Genomic DNA, 13,926 nt, shown 5'->3' on the forward strand with positions numbered 1-13,926 from the left:
AAACACAAGTGTCTGTAGTTGGGGGTTAAACAATCCTCAAAGGAAACTATCTAAAAGGAATATAACATAAGCAATCTTAAAAGCACCATTATAAATAAGGTAATAAAACTGGAAACATTAAGTAAAATGTTTGAAACAAGAGTGTGGAAAGGAAAAAAATATGTGTGAAGAGGAAAAAACTGAGACTGGAAAGTGTGTGTAGGAAATGATAATTCAAACAAACAAATCAGTACCGGTGGGAGAAGAGGAAACTGGGGAAGGAGAACGTTTATCAAAGAACTGCATGTGAAGCAGATTTGTTAATGCTGCGCTTTTTGCCTTCATCCTGACATTCACTAATAAAGCAACTGGCTGGTCCATCCTGAGTATATAAAGCTGTCGTACAATGATACCAATTCAGGTGGCAAATTAAGAGTGGATAAAGGAAGCCATAAAAAATGCAGTGATGTAAACAACGTCCCTGTATGGTGAAAGAGTTATGTCACAATCCTGTTTTGAACTTCACGTAAGCTTCACTTAATCATCTGTCTACTGACTAGTATACCATAATGTTTGAGATTATTTCAAAGCAGGAAAAGAGAAAGACTAGGAATATTCATATTTGGCATGTCAGAATTTCATACAAAAGTTAAAGGATCATTGTGAGAATATCTAGCCATATATATACGTTTATAAAACAAATCATTAATGCCATGCGATTTGTTTATCTAGACCTGTTGGTCTACTACTGTTTTCTTTGCTATGCCATATAGGATAACATAGTAAATGATGGCTAACATAATGCATAATTAGTTGCAGCCTGATGCTTCAGGGCCATATCTTTGATGGGCCGGGAAATGTAAGTTAAATCGCACCCCTCCCCCGCAGACCTACCTTTAAAAATTCCTAGGGTATTAGGAGTAAGGGGCAGCTGCGTTCCCCAGCTAGCACCGGGCACTCTTGCCCATGCCAGCACCAGGTTCGAAATTGCGCCAGTGACCCTTAGCCATTGTCTTGCAGTACTGTTGTAAGGGTCAAGTTGCTGTATAAGACGCAAGGCCTATAAGAGGAGGGGGCTTAGTTGGAATGGGGGAGTTTTCAGGGGAGTTCAGATGAAGGAGGTCATAGGGAGTTGGGGGTTCTGATGAGGAGGGTACTTTACATTGCCCAGCCTCTTTAAGATGTGCCCATCCGTACTGGGCTCTTGGCCAGAAAAACTTTTTCCAGGAATAATGCAGCTTGTGGCCTTTATCACAAGTTGGTTATTCAATTTACATAGTAACAAGGTGTTTTGCATGCTTTGCATCTCCCATGGTAACACATTAATGTACACTATGGTAATATAACACATATTGACATTTACTGCATGTTAAGGGGCAAATGAAGTGTATAGTGCACCTTAATAACTATCCCCTTCAATAGTCATCCCCAGTATGTCCATAAAATATTTCCACTCTGTATCAACAGGTGCAACTGAGGGGACCCAGGGAATTTAGAAATTTTGAATGATTTATTCTGAACTACTTTTCAAAATGTTCCATCATGCGATGTAACACATCCCTGTTTCTAATCTGGACCACATTACTATCTCATACTTCACCCGCTCTGGTCTCCAAGATCTCGAGCCTAATAGAATGCTCATTCAAAACTCAAGCCTGCTTTCCCCCTATCTCATAAATAGTATCCAAATCTTGCTTAAAGCTCTCAACAGAAAACAATAAGGAAGAGTCTGAACCTTGTGTAACATCTTAGAGTAACTGTAGGGTCACAATGGTTTGTTCTTCCATAATACCCAGCCCCATTTTGAAAGTACTGTCCTTCGCTGTCAAGCTGGTTGTAAGCATACCCTCATCTTGCTGGGTTCTCCCTTTGGTTGCATGCAGCCCCAGGGGAAAGAACTCGGCCACCGGCGATCTCTCCTATATCGGGCCCCACTCCACTCTCTTCATACTGGCCCGACTTGGTACCTTCTCACTTCTGATGGAGCCATTCTTGTCTTGGGGCTTAATGATGTCCCTTCTGTGATGTCTGCCAAAAGCTCTGCAGTCCCAGCTGTAGCGGCAGCCAAATATGAGAGGGGATAAATACCTAAGCTGTCAAGCATCATTTGGACCACTGTAGGGATTCCAACCTGGTGGTGGTGAGGGAACAAACTGAGCCTTCCCTTTCCTCTTCAAGAAGACAAGGGAAAAGAGGCTTGAACAGGTAACATCTGGTTCTGTGGAGCTCATACATCTGTGTTTGTCTGATTCACCATCTTGACCTCTCCTGATGTATCTTTAGGGGTAGTTTTATAAAAACATCTTCTTATAAGAAGCCAAACCTCTCAATTGAGCACATAGATGTGCATGGGGAAGGGTAAGAAATCAGGGGAACTTATTATTATTATTATTTTAAAAACCCACCAAAAACCATTTGTTGTAAATGTGTTTTTCATAATAGCCATTATAAAGTAAGCATAAAATAGGTACCTTTTAAAAACAATGTCTTGGGCACTCTATGAAGAAATTACCCCCGGATTCTATATAGCGTGCCTAGAGATCCGTGCCAAAATCCAAGCGTGTTCTATAACAATGGGCATAACTTAATTGGCTTACAAAGCTAGTCAGCATTGATAACAGCACTTAACGAGCACTAATGAACACTAATTAGCAATAGTTAAAATTTACATGCACAACTCACTAAGTGCATTCAGTAATGCAGGGCGCCTAACTTTTAACACTTGCAGGCAAAAATGGGCGTGGTTATGGGTGGGCAGGTGTTTCGTCGGCGTTCCGAAATTTACATATGTAGTTGTAGAATATGGCCCAATGCGCTTAAATCTACTTTCCAGGATTTAAGCCACGTTTTCGTTGGTCTAAATGGAGGAATGTAATTTCAGGCGCTGGAATATTAACTAAGCATAAGCTATATACCGCGCCTAAATCTAGGTGCCATGTATAGAATACAGTTAGCACTGATTTCCACGCCAATTTTTTAGGCACCATCTATAGAATCTCCCTCTTAATGTCTTTTTAAATCCCAGGCATTCTGTGTACGTCGCACATGATGACCTTGCTTAGTCTACAGAAGAAGTGCGTGATAAATAGATGCCCCAAAATTTTCTGCGTAGATCTGGACTACTGCCCTCAGATTCTACATATTGCACCCAGAGTTGGGTGCCAAAATTTGGGTGGTTGCCCAGGATGCATACCCAACGTAATTAGCAAGCCCCCAGCTAGCAATAATTAGGCACTAACAACGAATTATTGCAGTTAATTGGCTTTGATTAGACATCTGGCTGTTCACTAATCTATAAGGATCGGCACCCAACTTTTCCAGCACGTATCTGAAAAGGAGGTTTTCCAAAATTGCGCAGGGAATTATAGAATTTGGCCTACGTTTGCCTATCTTGGGTGCCGGCGTTTACACTTGGTTTCAGCAGGCGTAAGTGCAGCGCCCAAAAATTAGATATGGCATCTGCGCCTAAGCACTATTCTACTTAAGGTGTGCGCCCTTTATAGAGTATTACTTAGCACCATTCATAGAAGTTCCCCCATAAACTTTATGTTGGTGGTAGTGAAGCCCTGCTTTAACTAATCTATTGCAACTAGAAACTAGTCCCCTTTGTGATTAAATGCACGTTATACAGTATGTTAAATTTTCATTTGCACTTAGATAAATAAAAAAACAGTATTTCTTTCTTGTATTTCAGCTGTTTTGATGATGGATGATGACACCTTGGTTAGTGCACATGACGTGGCTTTTGCTTTCTCTGTTTGGCAGGTCAGTGTTCGTATATTTTACTCAAAGGCTCTAGAGGAAGCTGCCTGTTTTCTGTGGTTGTGGTGCTTGTTTGTTGCCAAACACAATTTTTTCCTAAAGTTAGTGCAAGTAAATACTACACCTCTGATGGGAACTGTTTTCTTTTTAACGATAACCTCTCTGCAGCAGGGGCGTAGCCAGACCTTGCGGTGGGAGGGGCCAGAGCCTGAGGTGGGGGGGGCACATTTTAGTCTGCCGCCTCACCGCCTCGTCACTCCTCCCGCCGCACCCCACAGTAGCAAATACCTTTGCTAGCGGAGGTCCCCAACCCCCGGCAGCCGAAGCCGCCTTCAGCGCCAGTCTCCAGCGCAGCCACGTTTGCTGCCCTGCTCTTTCTTCTTGCTGACGTCCTGTGCACGTTGCTTTACATGAAACTGAGCATGCTCAGTTTCATTTAAAGGGACGTGCAGGACGTCAGGAGGAAGAAAGAGCAGGGCAGCAAACATGGCTGCGCTGGAGACTGGGGACCCCCGCCAGCAAAACCAGGGGTCTGGACGAAATTTGAGGTGGCCCCACCTAGCTACCCCACTGTTCTGCAGTCCTTCAGATTCATACACATTCTACTAGCACCCAAGCTAAAGGCTGTTATCTTCAAGTACACAAGTCTGAGGCTCTTCTGAGACATTTCAGAAACAAAGTTGAATTTTATGCTAAACTTGGGCATGCGTGCTTAAGCATGTTTTATAGTAGAAGCACATTTTCAAAGTACTTCACAATGAGCTGCTTTGTGCAAGTAACATAGTAGATGAAAGTAGATAAAGGCCTGCACAGTCCATCCAGACTGCCCAATAAGATATAAATTCATAGCATGTTTTGCAGCATAACATACTTTTTCTTGATCTTGATCTGTCCTTGCCATTTTTAGGACACAGACTGTAGAACTCTACCTGTCCCTGGACATATTCTCCAACTACTGGCATTCCGTTGAAACCTACTCCAGTTCATCCAGATGTGTCTAGCCATAATCTGGGCACAGACCATGGAAGTCTACCTGGCACTGCCTTATTTCCCAATTACTGGAGTTACTGTCTAAGCACTACTAAGTTTTATTTTGCTTTCATTATCTTTCCATATAGGAATCCTTTGTGTTTAGAAACATAGAAACACACAATGGCAGATAAAGGCCATATGACCCTTCCAGTCTGCCCATCCTCTGTAACTCCTAACTCTTCCTTTTCCTAAGCAATCCCACATGCTTATCTCATGCCTTTTAAAATTCTGGAACAGTCCTCGACTCCACAACTTCCACGGTGAGGCCATTCCATGCCTCCACCACCCTTCCAGTGAAATAGTACTTCCTTAGATTACTCCTAAGCCTATTACCTCTTAACTTCGTCATATGCCCCTTCATTCTAGAGCTCTCCTTCAGTTGAAAAAGGCTCTCTGCCTATACATAAATGTCCTTGAGATATTTAAAAGTCTCTATCATGTCTCCTCTCTCCCTCCTCTCTTCCAGTGTATACATGTTGAGGTTCATAAGCCTGTCCCTATAATTTTTGCGTTCAAGACCGCTTACTAATTTTGTAGCTGCCCTCTGGACTGACTCCATCTTGTTTATATCTTTCCTTGGGTGCGGTCTCCAGAATTGCACACAGTATTCCAAATGGGGCCTCACTAGAGACTTATACAATGGTACTATCACCTCCTTTTTCCTGCTGGTCATGCCTCTCTTTATGCACCCAAGCATTCTTCTGGCTTTGACCGTCGCTTTTTCTACCTGTTTTGAAGCATTAAGGTCATCAGACACAATCACCCCCAAGTCTCGCTCTTCCTTCATACACTGAAGCACTTCACCCCCTACACTGTACCATTCCCTCGAATTCTTGTGACCCAAGTGCATGACCTGCATTTTTTGGGATTAAATCTTAGTTGCCAAATATCGGTCCTTTCCTCCAACTTCACTAGGTCCTTCCTCATGTCATTCACGCCCTCTGGGGTGTCCACTCTGTTGCAGAGTTTGGTATCATCCGCAAAGAGACAAACCTATGCAATTTTGAATTCTGTTACCATTTTTGTCTCCACCACCTCCCGCAAAAGGGTATTCTAGGCATTCACCACCCTTTCCATGAAAAAGTACTTCCTGACATTACTGTTAAATCAACCCCCCACCTGCAACCTCAGTTCATGTCCTCTAGTTCTACCATCTCCCCTTCTCTGGAAAAGTTTTGTTTGCAATTAACAGTTTGCTCTGTTCTTAAAAGGAGTAATTTTACAAATGCTTTTCCACTTATGGAGTGAAGGAGTAGCCTAGCAGTTAGTACAGTGGACTTTGATCCTGGGTTCAATTCCCACTGTAGCTCTTGTGACTCTGGGGAAGTCACTTAACCCTCCATTGCCCCAGGTACAAATAAGTACTTGTATATAGTATGTAAACCACTTTGATTTGTAACCACAGAAAGCCTGTATATCAAGTCCTTTTCCCTTGTAAAGCATGTTTTAAACACAGAAAAGGCCTTTTCTAAAATTGCACGGCCACATATTAACATGGAAAGTGTTTGTGCTGAAAGATTGTGCACAGACCACATGTAGGCATTCCTAGGATGCAGTTTGGGTGAAGTAAAGTTAGAGTTGCAATGTACATGAGTATTTCTAAAATATGCCAGGCACATGTAAGTTTGTAAGTACATTTTATGCATCTTTTATGGAGCAGTGTAAATTTGTGCACTGGCATTTGAATGTTGTTGGGGCTGGTACTGGTGACTGTTTTATAAAATAAAGGCACATAGGTACCTGTGTTGCTTTTATAAATAGTTGTCTTTTTATATGATTCACATAGGTTTCCTGTCATAAAATTCACCCCTGAGTGAAATGGCACCACAGTAGTGTCGCATACAGCAATGAGCATAAAAGAGCATGCCGAATTCTCATTCTTCCAAAACCTGGTCCGGTGAACCCACAGCCAGTCATGTCTCTCACACACTCTTACTTTATGGGACTTTTAAATTCAGTTGGACCATAATTTGGAATATAATACACCAGATATAACAATAATAGAAGAAAAAGAGAAAATCGTGTGCAAGAAAAAACTTGTAAGAGTCACAAATCTTTTTTTTTTAAATAGTTTATTAGGATTTATTTACCGCCTTTTTGAAGGAATTTACTCAAGGCGGTGTGCAGTTAGAATAAATCAAACATGAGCAATAAGCAATTAAAGCAGTAAAAATATTCAAATAACAATACAAAGTATGACATACTATATTACTTACAATGTCAGTACAATATGTAATAGAACATTTTAAGTGACAGTGAAGGGTATAAGCAAAGATGGAACATATAGGTAAGAGATAAGAAGAGTTAGAAAATAAGGTGAGTAGAACGGGGCACATGAGGTCAGAGAGATGGTTAAATATTATCCCAGCTAGGGTAGGAGTGGATAGAATAAAGGAATCTACTAACTGAAAGTGAAAGCCTATGTAATAAAAAATCGAAAGTACTACCAATTATAGTGGAAGCCTTTGGAGCCATTCCAACTACATTGAAAAGATACTTGGAATTGCTTAAAAGTAAAGTAATAACAACCTGCCAGTTGCAAAAGGCAGCTTCATGTGGAATCGTAGTCACAGGCTGAGCAAAACAATTCAAACTTTGATGAATATGTATATACCCTAGAGGGAGAGGAGTAAGAATTGTCCGAAGAGACATTGAGCAGTATACATAATGTACAAGATGCAAGCATGTTTGATGTTAAAAGTTATAAAGCAAATAGAGTTACAAGGAATAAACATAGGAGTAAACACAGGAGTATGGTAAGAGGTTTATCTTTACAGAAAGGATTGTAGATGCCCATGGAACAGTGAGAATAGGTGGGATGGAAAATCAGAGAGGATGGAATTTGCATAGGCAAAACAGGCCAACTAGAGAAACTTTTCTGATCAGTGGCTGGTATACAGTATTCTCTGTTTCTATACATGTCATATATCAAAACAAAGTAGGGAGATTTCTATATATGGCGTCACAAAACAGCACTATTCTTCAATCTTATCATTTGTAAAGATAAAGTGCTTGTTCAGAAGAAAAAGCCTCTAGAAGCCTCCAGTAAATACTTTCATAATTTTTGATTTTGTATTTTACTTCGGAGAGCTGGGCTTCATCATCATTGGCTTTCAAAAACCTCTTTTAATCATCAATCTTATTATCTTGTAACCGTTTCTTCTTATAGTTACACAAACTGTTGTTTTTTCTTATGATTACAAGAACTAGCACCAATACTTTTCTATACATGTCATGCCATGAAAAGTACACACAGCATTGGAATACTGCAGAAAATCTCAAAGGTATGAAAACACATCATGCTGGAGAACATAGCTCTACATATTTTGTTTTTCTCAACAAGTAGCTTGTGCATTAATTAGTCTCTACAGCAAGAAACAAAAGACAAAGAAACTAGTCTTGTAGCACTAAGGAAATGCAAGTCTTCTATTATAGCAACCAGCCCTTTTGTTTTTATACTCAATAAATTTTAAGAGTGCTGTTTGGTTATCTTAGTAAAATTTGACTTCTGTTTTAACAGCAATTTCCAGACCAGATTGTTGGCTTTGTTCCAAGAAAACACATCTCAACTCCTTCTGGTGTGTACAGCTACGGCAGCTTTGAACTGCAGAACCCCGAGTCAGGGACTGGAGACTTGTACTCCCTGATCCTGATAGGAGCAGCTTTCTTCCACCGGCGGTATCTCGAGCTCTTTCCAAGGCAGCCTGAAGCTGTGCATTCTTTAATAGATGAAACTCAGAACTGCGACGACATTGCAATGAATTTTATAGTTGCCAAGCAGACTGGGAAACCTTCGGGAGTGTTTGTGAAGCCGGTGGACATCAGGAACTTAGAAAAAGAGACAAGTAGTGGTTATTCTGGCATGTGGCATCGGGCAGAGCATTTGCTACAGCGATCTTACTGTCTAAATAAGCTGGTTGCTGTCTATGGCGGTATGCCTTTGAAGTATTCCAACATTATGATTTCTCAGTTTGGCTTTCCTAATTATGCTAATCACAAGACTAAACTGTAATGATGTAAAATCTTTCTCATACAGAGGTTTAAAGTTTTTATGTTTTATATTTTTCTAGGGATTTTTTTTAACATGTTAATATCTATGGGGTTGATATTTGAAACAATTCGTCTGGACAGAAGTGGCTTCTGCCTGCTTAAATCACACCGACTAGACCAAATCTGGATATTCAGCAGCATATACCTGGCTAGTGCTGCTGAATATTTGTGCAGGACAAGACAAGCGAAAAGGAGGAGCAAGTCTTACGTGACCGTGAGCGACAAACAAAATAGTGAGGTAGATCCAAGGAGGATATCAAGTAGTCTTTATTGGAAACAGCTTAAAGACGACCTGACACGGCCGTGTTTTGGCACAAAGGCCTGCCTCAGGGGTCAGGTAGATATCTGATGTCATGGCAGAAATTCTTAACAAGAGTTCAGAAGATCTTTTTTAGTAGAGGTCACATAGAAAATCCTCTGCAAAGGTAGCCTAGCAGCCTACGGAAATTTCAATATTGTTTGTAAGAAAGTATAAAATAATTCTCTTGCTGTAAGTCTTCTGAGTCTGGAGAAAATTTAAAAATCGCAATTTGATACCCCTTTTCCTGGCTGTCCTTCCCTTATCCCTTATTTGTCCTGTCTGTCCTGATTTAGATTGTAAGCTCTTTTGAGCAGGGACTGTCTTTGCTTCATATTCAATTGTGAAGTGCTGCGTACGACTGGTAGCGCTATAGAAATGATTTGTAGTAGTATTGCCACCGACTCTTGCTGGTTGGATGGCTACTGCAACTAGGTGTTTTTGTCCCATTGAGGATATCACAGGGATTCTACATCCAGGGCTTTGACAATACTCTTGTTAAGCATTTCTGCCATAACATCAGAGATCTACCTGACCCCTGAAGCAGGCCTTTGGGCTGAAACATGGCCGTGTCGGGTTGTCTTTAAGCTGTTTCCAATAAAGACTACTTGATATCCTCCTTGGATCTACCTCACTAGAAAATCTTCAAGAAATAGGAATGCTATTCAATCATTGTAAAGCCTCTATAGCATTTGGCTTTATATGTGTTGAACTTGGCTATCTCTTTGGCTCTTGAAACTATATAATACATATTTACAGTATAATCTAGCTTCTAGATCCTTTTTTGAAGCCACTATTGTTTTATTGGCAGAAGCCAGGGGAAAAAAATCCCCTATATACTTTCAGCTACAGCCTATTTCCTTGCATAGTTTTGAAAACAAAATTGTTGCTAATGTACTGGCTATATGATTATCCAAGACCCTGGATGGTTTAATGCTTCTAGACCAAACTGGCTTTATAAAAGGACACATATCTATGATAACTCTAGAACTTCCTGCCATGTGATACAAGCTGAGAGCACAATGCAAAAGCCTACTGAAGTTAGGGTCATGGATTTTGAAGTACTGCCTTTCTGTGGTTCAACCAAAGCGGTTTCATTTATTGTATGCAGGTACTTTCTCTGTTCCAGCGCTAATTTTGGAGCGCTGTTTGGGTGGGGCTTTTGATCATCTAAAGTTTTTGAACATGGGCCCGTGGAGGATAAGTGATATGCCCAGTATCACAAGGAACCACAGAGGGGAGTTGAACCTGGTTCCTCGGGTTCTCAGCCTACTGTGCTAACCTCTTCATGCAGTTTTTATTTAAGGTGCTTAGTTGGTATGGCTTGGAAGCTAGCTTTATAAATATGGTTAGATTTCTATATTCCAAACCTATGGCCCAACTTTGTATTAATAACTCAGTTACCAGATCTTTCCCAGTATAGAGAAGCATATTGTCCCTTATCCTCCCCCCTCCTTTCTTTTATTTGTTTTAGCCCTCAAACTACTAGCCCTTGCCATTAGGAGTCATGCCATGGTTCAGACATTACTGTCACTAACTATCAAGCCAAAATGTCCTTATACCCTGGTGATATGTTGTTATAGATCATCCATCCATATACTACAATGTCAACTTTATTATCTCTCATTATCCAGATATAATTATTAAATGGGGGAAAACTGAGTGTATGCCTCTCAATCTTCATTGTCTCAACACTGGGGCATGTAATTTTTCCTTCTCCTGTTCCACCTCTGATGTGAAGATTCTTGGGGTTTATTTTTAGAATACACTTGAAACCACAGTGGCGGGAATGATCAAGCAGAGAGTCAGGGGTGCATATCTGTGCTGCTCCACCTTGCACTTTTCCAGGCGGGATGACTTTGATAAAAATAGCAATTGCTCTTCAAGTAAACATACTTACTCTGTATGCTCCCCATACTATTGCCCAAAGTTTTCTTCCACAAAATTGAATTGGTCCTTTGTATGTTTCAGAGAAATCAAGAAAATCTTACATTTCCCTTGAAGAACTTAATCTTTCCACTCAGGAAGGGGCTGTAAACTTCTCTGATTTTCTTTGTGTACCAGCAGGCTTTTTATCCTACAGCATGCATGTTGGTGGTTTAGTAAGGATTTTATGGTGGTGGCCCCAACCTGGGTCAGTGTTGAGAAGGGATTTTACTCTCCCATTTGATCTCAGTTTAGTTGCGACCATGCAAGCTTTCCCAGCAGCTAGGGAAAACCTAGTGACTGTAGTCATTCAGAAAAGTGTGCTCGTTGCAGATTGGAAGTCACCAAATCAATGACCTAGATCATGTGATATGCTTCTGTTGTTTAACCACTGTTTAAGAATCAATGGTAATACTGTTCATTGGCCCCTATGGTCCCAGCATGGGATTAACTCTTTGAGAGTTCAATGTGGGATATTGCTTTCTAAATTTTAAGGACTTAGGCGTCGTTTCAGAAGAAAGCAAGGAGTGGGAACAGAATCAGGTTTCTAAAAACGGACCAAAGACCCTTAATATGGATTACAAATTTGAATAGAGGATGACTCAACACGGTACCATGTTTCGGCACTAAAAGTGCCTTCTTCGGGAGTCTTGGTGCATGATGAGCCTTTTACAAAGCCATGCTAAAAAGTGGCTGGCACTGGTGTTAGTGTGTGGAATTTCTATGTGTTGCGGCCACTTTTAGAATGGCAGTAAAATGGCCATGTGCTATTTTTTTTTTGTAATGGCCGTGTGCTGATTTCCCCATTAGCATGTGGCCATTACCTCAGGAGCCCTTACCACCACCTATTTAGGAGGCGGTAATCAGACATGCCTAATCTCCGCTCATGGGCACGCCTCCTGTCCTGGAAAATAAAAAATATTTTCCAGTGTGGGATTAGCACACGCTGAGCGGAAAATTACTGTGGCGCGCCTCAGTGTGTCCTGCGGTAGTGCCCTTTTAGCATGCAGTAGTCCCGGATTAGGCCTACCGTGCCTTAGTAAAAGGGCCCCTTTAATGTTGGGGTATTCTTGCCAAATTCACAATATTATAAGTATGTTTAATTGATGCATTGTATGAAAGCTCAGTTGCATACTCGTCCCTGTCAAGTTGCCAGTCCTGATACTGTACAAATGGTGTAATTGTGTTTCCAGCAAGACCATGTAGTCTCCACATTCGATCGGTGGCCTTGCTCCGTGATGCCTAAAGTGACTGAAACAACCAAATGGCATTGAGAGAAGACTTCTGGGGCCAGATCCTTATGTTCTCACTGGGGCCTCAGTCCAATAGTCTGTATACAGGGGTGTGCTGGTAAATTGTTAACAGGGGGCTCTCTCTCGCCAGCAAAGTAAAAGAGAATTCAGGAGGGGCCCAAGCCCACATTTTGGGATCCATTTGTTAAAGTAGCCTTGGAGAACCGGCTCCCAAAATTCTTAAAAACTTAACAACTGGCTCTCGAGAGCCTGCTCCAGCACATCACTGTCTGTATATGTTGTAGGGGGTCATTTTCTAACAGTATGCCTGTAAGTAGGCACCCATTCTAAAAAGGACAGTAGGTGCCTAGTTTCCTTTATAGAATACTAGTGTCCTCAGTTCTCTACGCGCGTATGCTGTTAGGTTCAAGCACTTATATGAGCCATAGTGATGGCTGGCATAAGTGCTCGTGCTTAAATGCTGGAGATAAGCATGTAACTTTATATAGAGAGAATACATCTAGGTAAGATGTAAGCATATTTACAGAAGAATACTTAGGCACATATATGGCATTTATCTGCATATATGCTAGTGTTCTAAATCTGTATGCATAGTTTATAGTTTAATAAAACTTGCTATACTGCCCAAACTGCCTTGCAGACCTGATTGGTTTACAAAACCAATCACATAATCAAAAAGTAGGGAAAGGAACTGCAAATTCTGATAGGAAAGAGTCGCAGTAGATATCCATTCAACCAAGTTAACGGTAGGGCAGGAAACAGGAACAAAGAGAGGGCGAGTAGGGGGAGGGAAGAAAAGGGAGGACAAAATAAAGCAGTGCCAGGTAATAGAGAATAAAAGCCAGAGAAACTGATGCCAATCCCTCACTTTCATACCGTAGAGTCGAAGGCTTGTTGGAAGAACCAGGTTTTTAGTGCTTTCTTGAAGATTTTAAAGATGATTCTGCCTGAATAGGGGGGGGGGGGGGGGGGAGAGTTTCAATGGAAAGCACTAATGAAGAAAAACACGTGATGGTGAGTAATTTCAAGCTGGGCACTTTTTGGATTGGGAAGGACTAACAGGTGATCATTTATGGAGAAGAGAAGACGGGTGGGGGAATAAGGGATGGTAAGACGTAAATGTTAGTGCTTGTTTCTTAGAATTACCCCTATAATGCAGTCTGAACATTGGTTAAGTTAAATAGAATCAGTAAGGAGAGCTTAATAAGTTTTGGTCAGGCTGGGGGTAGTGAGTACATTCAAACATATAATTTATTCCTGCCCCAGTCTTAAATCTTTCTGGTCTCAGATATGGGCCAGAATTTTGCAACTTCTTCCTGTTCAGGAGAATATATCATATCAATGTATTGGACTTTCAGTCTTATCACAGTAGTACAAACCAGAGGTGATGATGCTCTTTGACATTTCCATTGCCTTAGCACTTAAGACCAGTTTGACCTGCTGGAGAAAAAGATCTTCAATTAACTTCCATTTTTGATGGAACTCATTGTGTCTTGTGGCCAATTTGAAGTAATCATTACAAAAAGGTAAGGATCTTACAGGGTGTATTTGGAACCCTGGGTGCTAATATGTACATATGCCTCTCAAGCAACCCTTTTGAGGCTGGGTTGGGATGATTGGGTGTAC

General features: G+C 41.1%; 1 protein-coding gene across 5 annotated transcripts in view; it reads left to right on the forward strand.

Moving 5' to 3' along the window:
- EXTL2 (exostosin like glycosyltransferase 2) overlaps positions 1–8,861 on the forward strand; it is a 29,413-nt gene extending 20,552 nt beyond the window's left edge. For 4 of the 5 annotated variants that reach the window (XM_030207482.1, XM_030207481.1, XM_030207484.1 and 1 more), the window contains 2 exons: positions 3,674–3,744; positions 8,294–8,861. In XM_030207482.1, the coding sequence (XP_030063342.1) occupies positions 3,674–3,744; positions 8,294–8,785 (563 nt within the window). In that variant the 3' untranslated portion in view covers positions 8,786–8,861. The remainder of the gene's footprint in view (positions 1–3,673; positions 3,745–8,293) is intronic. The other variant, XM_030207485.1, reaches the window with a different exon arrangement.
- The last annotated feature ends 5,065 nt before the right edge of the window (positions 8,862–13,926 follow it).

This window comes from Microcaecilia unicolor, chromosome 6, assembly GCF_901765095.1.
Source record: "Microcaecilia unicolor chromosome 6, aMicUni1.1, whole genome shotgun sequence".
Lineage (NCBI taxonomy): Eukaryota > Metazoa > Chordata > Amphibia > Gymnophiona > Siphonopidae > Microcaecilia > Microcaecilia unicolor.